Source organism: Pantherophis guttatus, chromosome 1 (assembly GCF_059756535.1).
Source record: "Pantherophis guttatus breed Tessera chromosome 1, ASM5975653v1, whole genome shotgun sequence".
Lineage (NCBI taxonomy): Eukaryota > Metazoa > Chordata > Lepidosauria > Squamata > Colubridae > Pantherophis > Pantherophis guttatus.
Genome location: NC_142063.1, coordinates 261,680,777 through 261,700,215, shown reverse-complemented (window position 1 = coordinate 261,700,215; position 19,439 = coordinate 261,680,777). Strand labels below are relative to the sequence as shown.

General features: G+C 39.9%; 1 protein-coding gene across 10 annotated transcripts in view; it reads left to right on the top strand.

Annotated features, from left to right (window-relative positions):
• The window catches only part of HIVEP2 (HIVEP zinc finger 2), a 145,085-nt gene extending 130,179 nt beyond the window's left edge, over positions 1-14,906 (top strand). For all 10 annotated transcript variants that reach the window (XM_034418935.3, XM_060692258.2, XM_034418934.3 and 7 more), the window contains 4 exons: positions 2,130-2,305; positions 5,826-5,927; positions 6,666-7,567; positions 12,399-14,906. In XM_034418935.3, the coding sequence (XP_034274826.2) occupies positions 2,130-2,305; positions 5,826-5,927; positions 6,666-7,567; positions 12,399-13,190 (1,972 nt within the window). In that variant the 3' untranslated portion in view covers positions 13,191-14,906. The remainder of the gene's footprint in view (positions 1-2,129; positions 2,306-5,825; positions 5,928-6,665; positions 7,568-12,398) is intronic.
• Positions 14,907-19,439: the final 4,533 nt, after the last annotated feature.

The following is a 19,439-nucleotide window of genomic DNA, read 5'->3' as shown; positions in this document are numbered from 1 at the left end:
GGCTGCCAACAATTTGGCAGACCGAATCTCACCAGGCTCAAGGTTGACTCAGCCTTCCATCCTTCTGAGGTGGGTAAAATGAGGACCCAGATTTGTTGGGGGCAATATGCTGACTCTGTAAACCGCTTAGAGAGGGCTGTAAAGCACTATGAAGCGGTATATAAGTCTAAGTGCTATTGCTGTTGCTAAAGGCATTCTGGTCTCCCCTCCCTTCCCCAGAAGGTCCTGCGAAAAACGCTATTTGGTTGTCTCTTCTCTTGTTTGATTCTGTTCCTGAAGAGTGCAAGTTTACTACTCGCTTACATGGGAATAAGTCTCACTGAAATCAGCTGAACTCACATTCTGCATAGGAATGTATAGAATTGCATTGTGCAGTTGGGAATATGTACACAGGAACTTATGCAAGCCTTCTTTAGGCAAAACGTATGCTGCTTTAAATGGTTTTATGGTATATTGAAAGGAGAAATGCCTGGAAGGATAAATTCTTCCATGGCGAAGTCATTCTTTGCTTCTCTTTAAGAAGACTGAAAGTGTCTGGAGCTGGCATATAGAGGTGTGATGTATGCCATTGATGTCCTTGCTGATTTTGGAAATGTCTTCTTATCTACTATGTCTTTATTTACTCTTACCTTTGGCCCAGTCGGAGTTAGCCTATGATCTTCAAAATCTTTCCCAGAATTGGGTATGAAAGGTTCTCTTTCCCTGATATAAATATGGAGTAAACATAAAGAAATCATTGTTTAGATATCGTATTTTGCTGATCTGTAGGAGAATGATCTCTTTGGAATTTTGAGAGGGAGGATATGTGTTAGGTGTGTTAAAATAACCATGGCTCATTTTCTGATCTGGAAATGCTGGAAATTTTAAATATTATATCTTTAATGAGGAGTATGCATTGAAAAAGCAAAACAATTTCATTTAGGCAGTTCACATTTGCACACATCTGCATCAGTGGTGGGTTTCAAATTTTTTTACTACCGGTTCTGTGGGTGTGGCTTGGTGGGTGTGGTATGGCTTGGTGGGCATGGCTTGGTAGGCATGGCAGGGGAAGGATGCTGTAAAATCTCCATACCCTCCCCAATCCAGGGGAAGATTACTGCAAAATCCCCATTTCCTCCCAATCAGCTGGGACTTGGGAGGCAGAGAATAGATGGGGGCGGGCCAGTCAGAATTTTTGCTACCGGTTCTCCGAACTACTCAAAATTTCTACTACCAGTTCTCCAGAACTGGTTATAACCTGCTAAAATCCACCCCTGATCTGCACATTTTGTATCTGTGCAGCAGTTCTAGCTCAGCAAGAAAAAAATGTCACTGAGCAAATGTCTATGTCTGTAAGAAGATGCGTACAGTGAACATTTGTCAAATATGTGGTCACAATCAACATGATGCTGACATATGAAAGAATTCCCTTGGTTTTCTGTGTGTGCATGGGGGGCGGGGGCGGGGGAGGGACGATAGCCTTCAGTGGACCGCCTGATCTGTTTTTTTTTGCAAGGAACAGTGCTGTGTGTTACACCGAATGCTTCTGAATAGAAAATAGTAAATAACCATGAACGCAACACAGATTTGCTCATAGTCCTGCTCTACAAATGCATGGAAACTATATAGAATATCCTATAGAAAAATAATTTTATAGTGTCGCAGTAGGGCCTAGGCCTAAAAATATTGACAGAGTTGCTAGCTTTTAAGAAGGCTTTTTAAAAAAAAGTGGGAGGGGAGAAAATTCATTGCCCAGCTTCCTCTAAATAGGTGTTCCTGTTCAGACATAACTCTGTGTGTGCGCGTGCATGCACATGTGTGTCTTTTGAGTCATTGTTAACTCCTGGCAACTACCCAGGATTAATTCCTGCAGTTTTCTTTACATTATTTATGGAAGTGGTTTGCCATTGTTTTCTTCCTAGGGCTAAGACGGTGTCTGGCCCAAAATCACCTAGTTGGGTTTGAGCCTCAGTAAGAACTAGATCTCATAATCTCCTCATTTCTAGCCTGGTTAACTTTTGTAGTAAATTGTTACGCCATGTTTCTGCCTTGAAAAGTAACATTTTGTAATTCTTCAATGAAATGCAACCTTTGTGAATAAAAATGGCCAGCTAAGTGTTTCCTATTTCATTCTGGGTTTCTTTTTACAGATATAAATCAAACGAGGATTATGTGTATGTCAGGGGACGTGGACGTGGAAAGTATATTTGTGAAGAATGTGGAATCCGTTGCAAGAAACCCAGCATGCTGAAAAAGCATATCCGGACTCACACTGATGTACGGCCTTATATATGCAAGCTGTGTAATTTTGCCTTCAAAACAAAAGGTATCCAATCAGTTTTATTTTATTTGTTTATTTGCTGGGCTGATGACAAAATATCCTCCTTTTGCTCTGACTTCCATCCTTCAAAGTGTAAGAAACATTTTCTTAGGTTGGATAACCATTTGTCTGAAGTGTTGTAGGGTTTCCTGCTTAAGCAGGGGGTTGGACTAGAAGACCTCCAAGTTCCCTTCCAACTCTGTTGTTCTATTCTATTCTAAACCAAGGGAGCTTTTATTTCTCTCAAGGGGCTGGCCAGATCCCCCTTGCCAACCAGCCTGATCTCAGGAGCCCACACTAGTTGTCATATTTTATTTCTGAAAATGAGCCTTCGTGAAAAGGCACCACTCCTATTTGAATAAGAGATTCCAGATTTGATTCGAGGGAGAAAGCCACTCTGTGTAACTACATTAAGTCTATCTGTCTGCAGAGGAAATGTAGCGGGCATAAAATTACCTTGGCAATTATTACTTTTCTCCTGAAAATGTTGTGGTGCAAATATCAATTGCATCAAAGAGGTTGTACATTTGCAGCAGAACGTTGCAGAAATGGAACTTTAGCTGTGCCAAGTGGAGAATTCCTAAGCTGCCTTTATGATGGGTCAGTTTCACAATTATTAATAATGCACCATTCCACAGACTCCGGGTGGGCTCTTCCCTCCATGCGGACATGAATTATGGATGGAGATCTACTAGCACATGTACATGGGTACTCACTGCCACAGGGGAGGAGAAGCAGCTTCCGTTTAGCATCTCTGCAAAACTCTTTATCAAGTGATGGCCGCAGTTGCCAGAACTGTGTCTTTAATCAATCCCTCCCTTCTTAATGAAAATAATGCCAATTGCCTAATTTATAATGCTAGAGCCATTGGTGGTTTACTCCTGTTCCTAATGACAGTGGGGAAATATCTACTCTCTGTATGTAGCAATAACACTTAAACTTCTATGCCACTTTACAGTGCTTTATAGCCCTCTCTAAGCAGTTTTTCTGAGTCAGCATATTGCCCCCAACAATTTAGGACCTCATTTTACCCACCTCGGAAAGATGGAAGGCTGAGTCAACCTTGAGCCTGGTGAGATTTGAACTGCCATATTGCAGTCAGCGGCAGTCAGCAGAAGTAGCCTGCAGTACTGCACTCTAACCACTGCGCCACCGTGTCTCATGTACAGAGGAGGCGAAATCTGCTTAATTTTGCAGTATCAATACAGTTCAATCTCTCAGCAGCATTTGATGTTATCGGTCAATCTTTCCAGGTTAGTATATACACATCTGGTATATCTCAGATGTACTGAGATATTGGGGAGTTGTAATCCAACACATCTGGAGGTCATCAGGCAGCAAAAGTCTCCTGTAAAATTTGATACTTTCGCATGCTTAAAGTGTTACATTGAGACTAAATAGTGTGAAGAATCAGCAAATATCTGTAGGGAGGATAACACAATTAACAGAACTATTTATGAACTCATTTTTTTTCAAATGTATCTGATTGTTAATTATATTTCGATAAGAACTTGCAGCCTGTTGTAAAAGTTAGTCTAGTTGCACCTCAAGGACTTGCAAATTTATTCTGGAGTAAGTTTTCATGTACTTGCGTGTAAGGAAGTGGAACTGAATTTCTATAAAATCCTCCACATTCCTCCACATCCCCATTGGCTTGTCCCATAGTGATTCACTGTTGAACCTGCTCTTTGATTATCCCAGTTCTGTGGAATTAATTCCCTGCTTTGTTCAGGAGCATAACCTCTTTGGTAGGCCGTACAAATGCCCTTTCTTTAAATGGGCTTTTTGGGCGCTGGATTTGCTTGAACCATATAGTTATCACCCTTAAAGCCCTATATGTCTTGGAGCCAGGCTATTTGAAGGATTGCCCTATTACATCTATCCAGATTAAGGAGGGCTATCTGATGGTATCTAGTGGTGGCTCAGTGGCTAAGACGCTGAGCTTGTTGATTGAAAGGTTGGCAGTTCTAATCCCTAGTGCCGTGTAACGTGGTGAGCTCCCATTACTTGTCCCAGTAGAAAAATAGGGACCAACTTTGGTGGGAAGATAACAGTGTTCCGTGCGCCTTTGACGTTTATTCATGCTGGCCACATGACCACGGAGATGTCTTCGGACAGCGCTGGCTCTTCGGCTTTGAAACGGAGATGAGCACTGCCCCCTAGATTCAGGAACAACTAGCACATATGTGCAAGAAGAACTTTTACCTTATCTGGTGGAACCACGAAAAAAGGCCTTCTCAGTAGATAGTCCTTCTTTATGGAACTTTATTTTCCTGAGGTAAAGTTGACTCTCACCTGTTGCTCTTCCAAAAGGCCCTAAAAATGTGGTTTGGTCAACAGTCCTGGGAAACACAAAAGGAGATTGAGACAATCAAACTCCACCTGGGGGTGGAGATGAAAGGTGGTTTTTTTTCTTAAGGGTTTTTATTATATGGTGGATTTTTTAAATGTTGCAAGCTGCCCAGTCAGCTATGGGTACAAATATATACATTTGTTTAATAAATAGATAATAAATAAATACATCTAGATTTAATACGTCTAACCATAAACTCTGAGAGACTTTTTTTATAAACTTAATAAATAAAATAATCCACAAGGTTAAACAATAATACCTGCGTTAGCCTCAAAAATGCCAAACAATTTTTTGCTGGCTATAGTTTGGAAGTATTTATTATTCAGTTTATATAGCTGCACGTCTCACTTTCCTGACTTTGAGTGGCTTACAATGAAGTAATTTAGATATCAGAGGCTTGCAAATGGGAAAACACCTTGTGAAGTTTCTGCCAAGTGTTCATGTCCTTCTTGTTTGATGCATTCAGGGTCAGAGATCACAGCAGCAGCTGTTTCTTTTTTTTCTCCTTTGACTAATTTTTTTATAGTGCAGTCATTTCTTTCTAAAAATACTCTCCTACAAGGTGTCATATAACAGTGACGGGAGTGCTGTAGATTCTGGACAATTTTAGGGAGGGGCTGTGCAGGTGTAAACTTCAGTTGTGGGAATCTGGAAGGATTTTGACTTTCCTAGATCCTTTGAAGCCACATTTAATACTTCCCTTCTTCTCCCCTAACCGCTGTTGAAATAGAGATAGTAGAGGAGCAAAAGTGCAAGAGGTTTTCCTTGCCTTAATGAGGAGCTGTGGTTGGCAGAACTCCTTTTTCACCCATTAAAAGGCAGCTCCAAAATATCCTACCTGAGACCACATTATATGCACTGGTCAGTCCTAGATTAATCATTTGTTTCCTCTTCTTTTCAAGGTGGGAGGAAGAATAATTATGTCAGATGGTAGAACATCTGGCCTGACATTTTCCATTTTTCCCACTCAGTGACAGCCTTCTGAAACACATGCACTTCTGTGAAATCATTCTTGCTGAAATGATATTTATATAAATTGAATATGTTTTATCTCTCTGTGTCCAGTTCACTAATTCGATTTCTAGGAAAAGATGGGAAACCTCTCTTCATAAGAGTCAGTATGAATTCTAGACAGATGCTAACTTGTCTGGCTTATCCTTGTGTTTTCTACAGGGAATCTGACAAAGCATATGAAGTCAAAAGCGCACATGAAAAAATGCTTGGAACTGGGGGTATCAATGACATCAGTGGATGACACAGAAACTGAAGAAGCAGGTATATGATTGTTAAGAATTTTAAGCTTTCCTCTTATCAGCATTAAAGCATTGAAAATAATGTTGGCTTATTGGTTTGAAGCTTATAGAACGTAAAGGTTATTTTTGTGTTGTCTCCTCATCTCACTCTTATCCCAACCCACTCAGGTCTACAACTTTTCTAGCACACAATATTCTTAGAGGCTGACATATTTCAAAAGGGTGTAATTTTTTTTGGCACCGCACATTGCTATTAAAGTTTGCCTCACTTTATATAAGTTATCTGAGCATCTCAGCTCTGAGTGTCTTTAGCGGGAGAAAAATATTAGTTTAGGCATAACTTAGTGGTATAATACACTTTTTAAAAGCATATTACTGGATAGCTACACTAGTACAACTCTGCATAGATATAACCCCAATCAACTTAATTCCTTGAAGCGGGTATATAGTTATTAATCAAGTATTCGAGGGTCATATAAATGATCAAATGTCATGAAATCTTGGTTGTACTCTGAATTTATACAATTTTGCAAATAGTTTCAGAGAGGCATGGAAATTAAAAAGGTTTAAGTATTTGATGGTGTAGAAAAACATCCAAAGTAGACTTTTTACCCATGTATTACTGAAAAGCATCTGTCTGTATCATATTGTAGTGGGAGCTTTAGGTACAATCAATAGCTTTATAGGCAAAAAAGATCTGCAGTCAAGTTCAGTTTTGTGTCCCTGCAAATGACGTATTGATTTGTTACATTTATTTTAGAAAATATGGAAGATAACCATCAAGAAATTGAGAAGAACAACATGACTGGCACATCAACTGACCATCAGTTCTCTGATGCTGAGGAGTCTGATGGAGAAGATGGAGAAGACAATGATGAGGATGATGAGGATGAGGAGGATTTTGATGATGCTCTCGGAGACTCCACGCCCAAGACAAGATCTCGAAGCACTAGTCCCCAGCCACCCCGATTTTCATCATTATCTGTGAATACTGCTACCACATCTTATGGGGGTTCTCCTGAGAGTGCTGTAGGACATTCCTCCTTGATAAGTTATTTGGTCACTTTACCTAGCATTCAGGTTACTCATCTCTTATCAACAAGTGATTCTTGTGATGATTCGCCAATGACAGAGTATCAAAGGTTTTTCCAGAATAAAAGTACAGATTCAGAACCTGACAAAGACAGACTTGACATACCTAGCTGCATGGATGAAGATTATATGATTTCCTTGGAGTCCAACTCATCTCCTAGAGATCTTTCATCATCCAGCCAACAGTCATCCCCTGGGTATGATTCCTCACCATACAGAGATAACTCACCAAAGAGATATTTAATACCCAAAGGAGATCTGTCACCTAGAAGGCATCTATCACCAAGAAGAGAGATTTCACCTATCAGACATATTTCACCCAGAAAGGAAGCTGTCCTAAGAAGAGAGTTATCACCACGCAGAGATGCCTCCCCAAGACGGCATCTGTCACCACGGAGGCCGATGTCTCCTGGAAAGGATGCATCTTCTCGAAGAGAAATGTCTCCACGAAGAGAAAGGCGATACATGGCCTCAATTAGAGCAGCATCACCCCGAAGAGGCTTATACCATAACCCATCGTTGCCCTTGGGCCAGTATATGCAATCCGAATCACTTCCCCTGGGACATTCGGTAAGTTGAAAATAATGTGGAAACAGGCCACCTAAAATGATTATCTACAAAATAAAATTTAAAAAAAAACATTTTAACATTCTTTCTTCTATTATGTCAATTGGATTCTGAGTTAATGGAAACCGGACTCTCAGGATTGGCTTAATTGCTAGGATATTGGTTTTGGTTGACAGACAAATCCTTGTATCTTGATGTTAATCAGAGAGACATGAGGCCCAAAAACACTCGTTTTTGCCCAGGTTTTTGTTTTTTATTTGCTTCTTCTCTATTACTGCAGTTTCCTGTCCCATGTCCCAGATCCTTCCTTATCTGCTAGTTCCTGTATGGCTTTTTGGAAGCTTTGATGGAAAGGAGAAAAAATTTACTTATACTGCTGTCTTTTCATTCATGTACAGTTGGATCTTTGTTCTATGTATTTAAATAAATAATTTTCTTCTTTACATGGATGAAAACTGTAGAACAGAAATGAAGCAACCTGGGACCCCAAATGTGTCATGTAATTAATCTTCTTGTGGAAACCTCTGACAAGAATCACAGAGAGTTAGTGAGTATCAATAGCATTGGGGAGAGAACAGAACCCCAAGGAACCCTGTAAAGCAAGAGAAATAAGCTGGAATTCCGCCCTTTGATATCAACTCTAGCAGGCCGTAGAACAGAACTATTTCAACTTCGTGCTCCTCTCTCCCACCCCCCAAGCCAGTCCAGAAACATGGCATCAAAAAATGCTGCTGTTGTTGAGAATTTTGAAAATGATTCATGAACAATTTGGGGTTAGCATTTTACAAAAAATGCTGAGAGTTTAAGGAGGGCCAGAATAGATACAGCGGTTGACCCCGAGGCGCCTTGTTTGTGGGGTGCCACAAGGGTCGGTCCTCTCGCCCCTTCTATTCAACATTTATGTAAAGCCGCTGGGTGAGATCATCCGTGGCTTTGGGGTGGAGTTCCATCAGTACACTGATGACACTCAGCTGTACATATCCACCCCAGGCCACCCCAATGATGCCCTTGAAGTGATGTCCCGGTGCCTGGAGGCCGTGCGGGCCTGGATGGGGAGAAACAGGCTCCGACTCAACCCTTCCAAGACCGAGTGGCTGTGGCTTCTGGCATCCCGATATAGCCAGCTGGTGCCATCGCTGGTTATTGGGGGCAAATCATTGGCCCCCACGGAAAGGGCTCGCAACTTGGGCGTCCTCCTGGATACACGGCTGTCTTTAGAAGAGCATATGACGGCCGTGGCCAGGGGGGCTTTTTATCAGGTCCGCCTGATACGCCACTTGCGTTCCTTTCTAGATCGGGACTCCCTACTCACGGTCACTCAGGCACTCGTCACTTCCCGCCTGGACTACTGCAATGCTCTCTACATGGGGCTCCCCTTGGGGTGCACCCAGAGGCTCCAGTTGGTCCAGAATGCGGCCGCGCAGGGGATTATGGGAGCAACAGGGCGCTCCCATGTGACACCTCTCCTGCGCGAGCTGCACTGGCTTCCTGTGGTCTTCCGGGTGCGCTTCAAGGTGTTGGTGACCACCTTTAAAGCGCTCCATGGCTTAGGGCCGGGGTATCTACGAGACTGCCTTCTGCCACCAATAGCCTCCCACCGGCCAGTTCGCTCGCACAGAGAGGGCCTCGTCAGGGTGCCGTCGGCCAGACAATGTCGGCTAGCAACCCCCAGGGGGAGAGCCTTCTCTGTGGTGGTACCTGCCCTCTGGAACGACCTACCCCCAGAGATACGCACGATACCAGACCTCCGGACTTTTCGTCGGGCCCTGAAAACACATCTATTTCATCTAGCCGGGGTGGCTTGATCCCCTCCTTTCGGTTTTAATTTATAATTGGTTTTAACTGGGTTGTTTTAAATTGATGGCCAAAATTATTTAATGTCTTTTAAACTGCTTTTAAATTTTATATGTTATGTTTTACCGTGGCTGTTCACCGCCCTGAGTCCTGTTGGAGAAGGGCGGTATACAAATTAAAAAATAAATAAATAAATAAATAAATAACAACAACAACAACAACAACAACAACAACAACAACAACAACTCTATTCTGATCCCACCAAAAATAATCAGCAAGTGATATAGATGCGGTCTCAATACTCAGGTCTCAAACCCAACAGAAAAGGGCCTAGATCAGGGCTGTCAAACTCACGGCCCACGGCCCGGATGTGTCACATGCTGGCCACGCCCATGCCTGTTTTAGCGAAGGGGAAAAAGTCACGAAACGTCATGTGATGCCGGCGTGACAATGCGAGTTTGACACCCCTGGTATAGATAATACGTTTCTTCCAGTCCTGCCAGAAGTTCAAACCAATCTCCTTTTCAACAACCTTCCCTAAAAAGGAAGAAATGTATCTAGCCCATAGATCTGGTGATGGTTTTTTGAAGAGGCGATAAACCACCCCTTCCTTAAGAGCAGGATCACTTATTTCCTGAAAGATGAATTTACCATTGCTTGGATCCAACCACATGTCCCCCAGGATGCTTTGACTGGCCAGAAGAGATTTGGATCTAATACAGAAATGGAATACATATGGAAATAATATCTTTATATGGCCAGCTGAAGTTTTAGAAAATAGTGTACAGGTTTTCAAATATGAAAGTCCTTTGCTTCTTAAGGATAATTTTTACATTGTGTCAGAGGTAAATCTAGTGGTCTCTGATCCACACTGTCTTCATTTTTGCTTGGTGCCACCTATTATATATCAGATATATTTCATTTCATTAAAGTCTTCTCTGTGGCAATTCTCCAAATGTTATAACAACAGTGGTTAACTGTATGGAAATTAGGATGTATTAGATAGAAACAGTAAGTTCAAATACCGACATGAATAATTGTATTACATTAAAAAAAAACCTGTCTGAAATCAGCTGTGTTTTTAGATAAAAATGATTAGCTGTATGAGTAATTGCTCTGTGCGGTTTCATGCCGGTCAGCATATATTTTTAGAACAAGCATCCTTACTTTTTAAATTTATTTATACCTAAACCTAAATTCAAAAGTACCTTCCCCCACAAAAGAGAACAGAATATAAATTAAAACAGACAAAAATTATGAGAATGCACTGCTTGTCATATTTGGGTTGCCAACTGTAGCTGCAAACAATCCTGCCATCTCCCCAAAATGTGTGCTGTGACACCCATAACAAACATTTGGGTATATACTTGTTTAAAGATTTTTTTCCCAAACCCTCCTTCCCGCAGAAGCATCCAAAAAGGATGAGACAGTAACTAGGATAAAAATGGGGTAAGAGATAAAGTAGAGTAGCATTGGAAAAGGTGGGAGAAATTAGTAGATGGAAGAGGTAAATAGAGGAGAAAGAAAGGAAAGCTAGATTCCCTAATTAGACATAAGGAAAAAGGGTTAAAATTCAGCAGGCAAAGCAGTGGCTAAACTTCCGTAATGTCACTTTTGCAGCACTGAGACCTAGAGTTTTTTTAATTTGAGATATTTATTTACCAGATCTACTCCGCTCTGTTTTACTGCAGGGAAGGATTACTCAGGATCTATCTAAGGTAGAAGGAGTGAACCTGTTGCCTCCCAATATCTGAAACACCAAAACTCTTTTCGTCAATTGCTCAATGATATACCACCTTAAATAGCTTTATTACAAGCTATTATTATTTACAAGCTTTGTTACAAGCAATTATTAGATAGTTTTGATGTGTATACTATCGATTATTTGTATTTTTCTGGCTTTTGTAAACTGTCCTTTGGAAAGGGATGATTTCTTTATTTGTTTACAAATCTCTTTTAGGCCACTTAAGTTATTTGACTCTGCAGCTTAGAGTAGCAGCATACAGGTAGTTCTGGACTTACAGCCACTCATTTAATGTCCATTCAAAGTTACAATGGCACTGAAAAAAGTGACCCGTGACCATTGCAGCATCCCCTCAGATCAAACTTGGGCTGCTTGGCAACTGGCATGTATTTACAATGGTTGGAGCATTCTAGGAACCTGGGCTTATCATTTGCAATATTCCTAGGAAGCTTCTCAGAGGGAAGCCAGATTTTCTTAATGACCATGTGATTCGCTTAACAACTGTAGTGATTCTTTTAACCATCATGGCTAAAAGGTCATTAAATGTGCCATGTCCCACTTAACAACTCTCTTGCTTAACAATGGAAATTTTGGTGTCAATTGTGGTCTTAAGTCAAGGGCTACCTGTACAGTACAGAACATCATGATAATTATCAAGTTATCACGATCAACATAAATTATAAATATAAAACTATGAATAAATAACTCTTGTTATCAACATCTGCCTGCATGTTTCTCAGTGAATTGTAAAGTGATCCCCTCCTCAAATTCTTCATTAATTATTTGGGAAAGAATTGTGCACCTGGCTTCTTTCTGAATCATACAATTCGAGAAGGTAGCCAGGATTAAAACAGGATTAAAATATGTTCAACCTAAATAAACTCCTATCTCACTCAGTGCTACAGAGCATTTAAAGGAGTATTTCCTTGTGCTGTTTAAATTTTGAGATTTCATGAACGACTTCATGTGTAGTAGTTTCTTAAACTAACTTTTGTAGTTGCTTTAGAAACTTCCTTCGGAAACTTCAGAGGATTCCCACAATGAAGCTTTCACTCTAGCCTGCCTCATTGATTTTTTTCCCCCGCGAGCATTTCAGCCAGCAAGACTATGTCCTTCTCTAAATATATTTGTCTTAAGATGTAGTGTGATCTTTAATCCTAAATATAGTTGGTTAGGGTAATCAAAGTGCTGTAGGGAATGAGTGTTTTGCCAAGCTATGAACACGAATGGTGCAAGTCCCCTCTCCGAACTCAGAAGCTGTTGCTGATCTTTGGGGGTTTTTTTGTCTGTTTACAGAATTCAAGAGCAGGATTGTTGGAGCCACCCTATTTCAACTTGCCTGGAGAAAAAGGCATTCTGGAGCATCACATCCCTAACCTGTTTCCTGAGGGTCCTACCGACTACGTCTTCAGTCATCTTCCACTACACTCCCAGCAGCAACTTCGTGCGCCTATCCCTATGATGCCCATTGGGGGCATCCAAATCGTCCACTCGCTACCTGCAGCCCTGTCTGGTTTACACACTCCGTCCATCTGGTCTCTCTCCAAAGAAAGTTCTGAGGAGAAGCAGTGGGAATCTTGCACTCCTCCAAAGCATCAGGAGAAACGTGCCCGTCCTCCCTCTTTGCATATGATGGCTCAAGGCAGCACATCGACTTCCGGGTTACTGTTGATGAAAAAGAGCACTTCGGAGGAAGGGGGGGTCGTGGAGAGGGAGCAGGAAGAAAATATACAGACTTGTACAAAAGCCATAGCCTCTCTCCGCATTGCCACAGAGGAAATCCTCCATGGGACGGAGCAAACAGAAAGGGATTCCGAGCCCTTCCGGAAACCCTTGGAAAGTGCACATTTTAGCATGGAACACTTTAGTGGCTCTGAGCCAGGCCAGATCTGTGCCTCAGCCACCAACCCTGACTTGCACAGTGGTGAAAAGGACCTTTTTGGTACATCACAGCAGACTGTAGTATCTCATTCCACCTTTTACAGCAAAAGCAGTGTGGAGGTCAGACCATCAGTCTACCCGAGTAGGAAAGATTCAAGCACACAGGAAAGGAGAGAGTCACCCTCCGAAAAAAGCAAACCACAGTAATCTCTGAGGTGTGAAAACTTGTTGACTCCCCACGCCCCTTCCCCAGTGATAGAAGGAAGTATTTGAATTTATAGCATGCTGGTTCTAAGTTACAGTAGTTTGCTATTATATATACTTTTGTTGTATCAAAAGAATTGAGTAAAACTACAAGTCATCATGAGCCTGACCAAAATGAAATTTCAAAATTCTTATTGGGTCTGGTACTTTTAACCTGTACAGGTGTTTGTGCCTTTTCTTTACTTTTGCTTATATTCTTATAAGCATTTTTTAGCAGTAATTTGTACATATTTTAGAATTTGTGTATCTGCTTTGTAATAAATGTAATTTCTTTCCTTTTTGGGACACTTTGACCTAAACGATGTAAAGCAAAAAACAAAAAAAGCATCAATATATATGTGAGGTTGCACTAAAATATTTTTATATGATTAAAAACTGAACAGCTTTTATGTACAGCTCTGATTCTGTAATACTAATATTTATTTACTTTGTTTCATAAATTGTACATTTTTTCTTAATGTTGCGGGTTGCTTTTCTATGTGAAGCATGGGATTTACTGTTGCATTATTAGAACAAAAATGTATATTGTAAACAAGATATTTAAACTAGAGTATCTTATCTTATTCTGCACTTATGCATTAGTTTAAAAAAAAATAAGATAAAAGGATGTATCAGTCCATTCTTTACTCTTGTAATTTTTTTTGTCTCTTGTTTGCTGGATCAACTATAACTTAAAAGTGCTGATTGTGATTTTAAAGAGATAGTACCGTAAAGCATTAAAGTAAAACCATGTGCTATTGTGAGTTTTTTCAAAGCTTTATAAAACAGTTATAAATATATTAAAAGTATTTGGTCTTATGTGAACATGTTGCTATATGCTCCTTTAAAAAGAATATGGGAAAACATTCCACCCTGTGTAAATATATGCAACTTCAAAAACTGGTGCAATTTCATATCTATTGTGTGAATGCTTAAAGGGTTCTTCCCATTTCTAGTGAGGGTCAGTGAACAGTGGGATCTTGACTAGAAGAGAAGCAAGATCGGGTGACAGGACATCACATATCAGTATTGAAGTGTCTTTAAAACAAGAGCAAGGAAATCTGGCATCCTTAGCCTTGATTACAGAGGAATCAAACTTCTACTCCAGATGAGGAAGCACAGGTTGGTCTGCACAGAGCTTAGATAATCGGCTGGCCCGACAGCTTCTCAGTCAGTGCTGGGCACTGCATGCAGGAGACAGAGCCATGAAAGCCACAAAGCTGGGGGGGGTAGTTCCATACTAGTCGAGAACAAGGAACTGAGTCATATTGCCAAGTTATCTCACTTCAGAGAGGTAGGTTGGGTTATGGAAAGGAGAGAAATAGTTGTTCACAGCTATTTGGGGACGGACATTCTTCCTTGTTGGGGGAAAAAAGTGTCTTTCATATTGACAGATCTATCTAAAAGGAAAGATCAGTGGGGAAAATCAAGATTTAGGGCATTTATAGCATTCAGTTGTCTTGGGAGAAGTTTGGGAGGAACCATTCCTTACATGTTTAAAGGTATGATGGATGCCCCCAGATATACACACATCTACCCAAGTTGACAACAACAAAAGAGCTGGGTTATTTTCTGTGCTATTTAGTGGATTATAATTCTGTGAAAACACATTTGTATATTGAATTGCAATACATTTAAGGAGTGTTGTTTAAAAAGAAATAAATATACAGTTACATTACAGATCTAGTGTCTAGTTTTCCTGTGGTGTTTTGATTTGCTCCCCAAGTTATCAGCAGAAGCTCTGACTTTCTGCCCTGGATTTGTCATTTTATTTGTCAAGGATACCACCTGGAATTCAGTGGAATTATCTCCAATTAAGGAAATGGGCAGCATGTTGCCTAGAGGTATGTAAACTGATGTTACACTTTGTGAGCACAGACGTACATGTGATATATTTAATTTTGCATATAACAAAAAACGATACTGGCTTTTTGCAATTTTTCAAACTATTACAAAGTTATTGCTGGTATATTTAATACTTATTGCACTTTTTGAAAGGAAAAAAAATCACCTTAATTCATTTGCTGAGCTCATCCAAAACTTCTGAATCTATGCCACTTAACTGAAAGATGTTCCTAAGAGATAACTCTGAAATAGCTATTAATAGCCAACGAATCAACATAGTTGCAGTAATTAATTCTTACCAGACTCGTAGAATCAATGGTCCTCCATATTGCTGAATTACAACTTTTCCTATCCCCAATAAAATTGGCCCGATTTAAGGAATGGTTAGAATGAATTTCGGCAATAGTACATCATGTGTAGAGAAAATAATAACAATTCTCTGTGGAAAAAGCACTCCGATATGGAAAATGTCTCACAAATTTGGATGTCAACATTGCAAGCCCTTTTCGCTTCATTGCCATTTTAGCACATACATGGCCAAAGCAAGCTAAATTAAGACATGGCAATTCAGAGTCATTTGAAATTCCAGTACACACTTCAATATACAATATACAATTGAGCACAAATTTAAATCAACAAGACACTTGATTCTTTATAACGTATTTAGGCCAGCAAAGTAAGTAAGCAGAGACTATCCCAAAGATGCTTTTTCAGGCGGCAACTGGACTTTCTTGTTTTTTTTTTCTTTTGAAGACGTTTTGCTTCTCATCCAAGAAGCTTCTTCAACTCTGACAGGATAGTGGGGAATGGAAGGACTAATAAGAGACTAATTTCTGTGATAGAAAAGATGGTGTAACCCACACTTAATAAATTTCCACTTAACCAGGGATGATTGCTCCTATGACTGATGGCTTCAGATTTTTAAAAGAATGGCAAAATGTCACTAAAATGTCATATTTGGTTGCAGAAAATCATAAAAAGCATATATGCTTCCTAAACAGCAATCTCTTCAATCTGATTGCTATATAGCATTCACTTTTTCTTTTCTTGGGTGGTAAAAAGCAGTTTAGAAAACATTCCTTGGATCACTGATACATGGTAAAGAGCGACTATCATATGACTTTTTCTACAGATTATTCTATGAGCATAACCCAATAATAAACTACTTTCTATTCCATTCCATTTCAGGTGACACCTGGAAAATAGATGACTAATACATTTTTGCCTGCTGGTAAAAAATGATCTATGAAATTTATTTGCTGATGATATCATTATAACCATCTCTAATGCAACAACAGTTCATTAGAAATAACTTCAGGAATTCAACTCTCTGGCTTAATAGTCACTTTTTAAAAATCTGCAATAATTGCATTCATACTCTTTATAAGCATACATATCTCCAATATTTTAGAAATTACCCTTGAACATAGCACCTTTAAATGTCTGGGAAGAATTATATTGATAAATTTAAATAAACTTTTCATAACTATTGACAGTTACGATCCTGGAATCTGTAATGTTATGAAAAAAAAAAGAATTAGTTTGTTATTTTAGACATATTGTGTAGCAGCATTTAAAATGATGTTATTTGCAATTTTTTGTTGATAAAATTCTTACCATTTAGCAAAAAACAGTTTTTATTACTTTGCTTTAAATCAACATACATTTTATATTTACCTCAAAAGAAGAGGATAGTCATAACTTGTTTAAGAATATGTTATTAAACAGCACAGATTATTCCTTTTATAGTGAAAGATCCAACAAAGATGCAATTTGGCAGTTCGAATCTCACCAGGTTCAAGGTTGACTCAGCCTTCCATCCTCCCGGGGTGGGTAAAATGAGGACCCAGATTGTTGGGGGCAATATGTTTAGTTTGTAAACCACTTAGAGAAGGCTGTAAAGCACTGTGAAGCAGTATATAAGTCTAAGTGCTGTTGCTATTTAAACAACCCCTTTTTCAGGTATTAGAGCAAGGAGAACATACATACCTATATCAGCTCAAGATGGTCAAGAAACATTGGGCTGATTCAATCCCCACCCATCTTTTCCTGGTAGCCGAAGAAGTTTTTTTTTTTTTAATTTGATTTATATGCCGCCCTTCTCCGGAGACTCAGGGCGGCTTACAATGCGTTAAGCAATAGCCTTCATACTTTTGTATATTTATACAAAGTCAGTTTATTGCCCCCACAAACTGGGTCCTCAATTTACCTACTTTAGAAAGGATGGAAGGCTGAGTCAACCTTGAGCCTGGTGAGATTCGAACTTACAGTAATTGCAGACAGCTGGTGTTTATCACAATGCTATCAGTCTGCTGAGCCACCAGCAGAGTTAAGTTGCTTTGAGCTGTGTTCCAATGCTATCATTTGCCTGGCTTTTGCCTCCACTGCTTTTTAAGTGAATTCTAGATGGATTGCAAACCAGATGTAGGATATGCAGCATTCTAAATAAAAAACAACATTCAATAATTTGTACCTTGCATTGTTGAACTGAACTCATGTGACTATTCCACACATATCCTAATATGGTTTCATCCATTTCTAAGTGATTTTGAAATACAAACGAGGGACCAGATACAATAGGTTTGAGGCTACCTACTTCTGTTTTGTATGTTTATGTTTATACTAGTAAATTATCCCTGAATTGCAAAGAAAAACCAACAAGAAGGTTTCAGTTTTGTAAAAAGAAATCATTTCTTTGAACTTTTAAACTATGTTACTAATGTTGATGATTTGTAGTCACATGGCACTTATACTCCATTTAGTACACAGTGCAGAGACAATAAGTAAATCTAGAGGTATTCTTACCCTTTCTCAAATATGCCCATTATTTATAAAAAAACAAACACTGTTTCTAGGACTTCAGAACTCATGAAAAAGAAAAAGGCCTATGAACTTACAGCACATTCTAATATTTGCATTCTCAAATGCAACATTCTAACTGCATTCTCAACCCCCCCACCCCCCCACTATATGGTTCAACTCAGGGGTGGGTTCTACTTACCTTTACTACCGGTTTGCAACTGGATCGCGCGTGTGTGTGCGCTCACTTCACTCACACACACGCCTTGCTTCTGCACATGCACAGAAGCTTCTGCACATGTGCAGATCACATCGGATGATGTCAGGGTCAGTGGGCGGAGCCTCCCGCTGGTTTTACTACCAGTTCTATAGAACTGGTCTGAACGGGGGGCAACCCACCACTGGTTCAACTTAAAATACTTAAGTTAAAGTGTAAAATATACATATATGTAAATATACGTAAAATATATGTAAAATGTAAAGGTTATCAAACATGACAAGATATCACCATATCATCTCAATAGATACAATCTATTCCAGTTGCTTGCTTCCAGTTTGGAGCAAGCATGAATAGTTTTATCCATGAAATGCTTGGCCAGATTATTGCAATTTGCACCATTTGGTATTCCTGCCCCATCTTTCCCTAAAACTTTTAGGAAAGCTTTAGAAGCTGCAAAGATATCACACTGAAAGCAGCAAAATAATTGCTGCTGGATTCTATTCATTTGAATCAAAAGGATTACATTGGGTCACTGTAGGTTATATACGTTCTGATAATATTCAGTTATTTGAATCTTGCTAGCCCTGTAGAAATCCCGTCTGAAATAGGCACACAATTATTGGAAGAACAAGCAGCAATCTAAAGAAGCAAAACACTTTTAGCAGCTTTTCTTTCATGAAATAAATGATGCATCTGATTTTGCACAGAACAAATGGCTACGTAGAAAAATGACTACAATTTCAGCACATTATATAGGGGCTTAGAGGAGAAGGACTGGAGTCTGCCTTACTGGATATATGATTCTCTCCTTGGTTGAGAGGGGAGATGAAGACACAGAAGTCCAGAAAAAAGTTAGACGAAAGAAATTGAGACATTGGGGATGAAAAGACTGTGGGACTAAAGGAAGAATAGTACCGTGTTTCCCCAAAAATAAGACCCTGTCTTATTTATTTTTTTTGCCACCAAAAAAGGCACCAGGTCTTATTTTTTCGGGGGTGGGGATGTCATCCACTGACTCACCTCATTTGTGTGCGTCACTCCCGGCCTCTTTTTTGTTATCAGAAGCCTTCAGGAACTTCTTCATCTGGCAAGGCCAGCAAGGCTTTCCTGAAGGGCTCTGCAGCCGATAACAGAACTTTGGATCGATCCGGAGCTCTGTTATCAGCTAGAGGTCTTCAGGAAAGTCTTGCTAGCTGCAGCAAACGAAATGGGTGGAGGTTTGCGAGGTCTGGCTGTAACTATCTGAAGGTAAGTAGTATAGGCAGCTCCACCACCCCCATCCCCACCTTAGCTTAATTTTTACCTGTGTACCCTGGAGTAGGCGGGGTCTTAATTAGGGCTTATTTTGG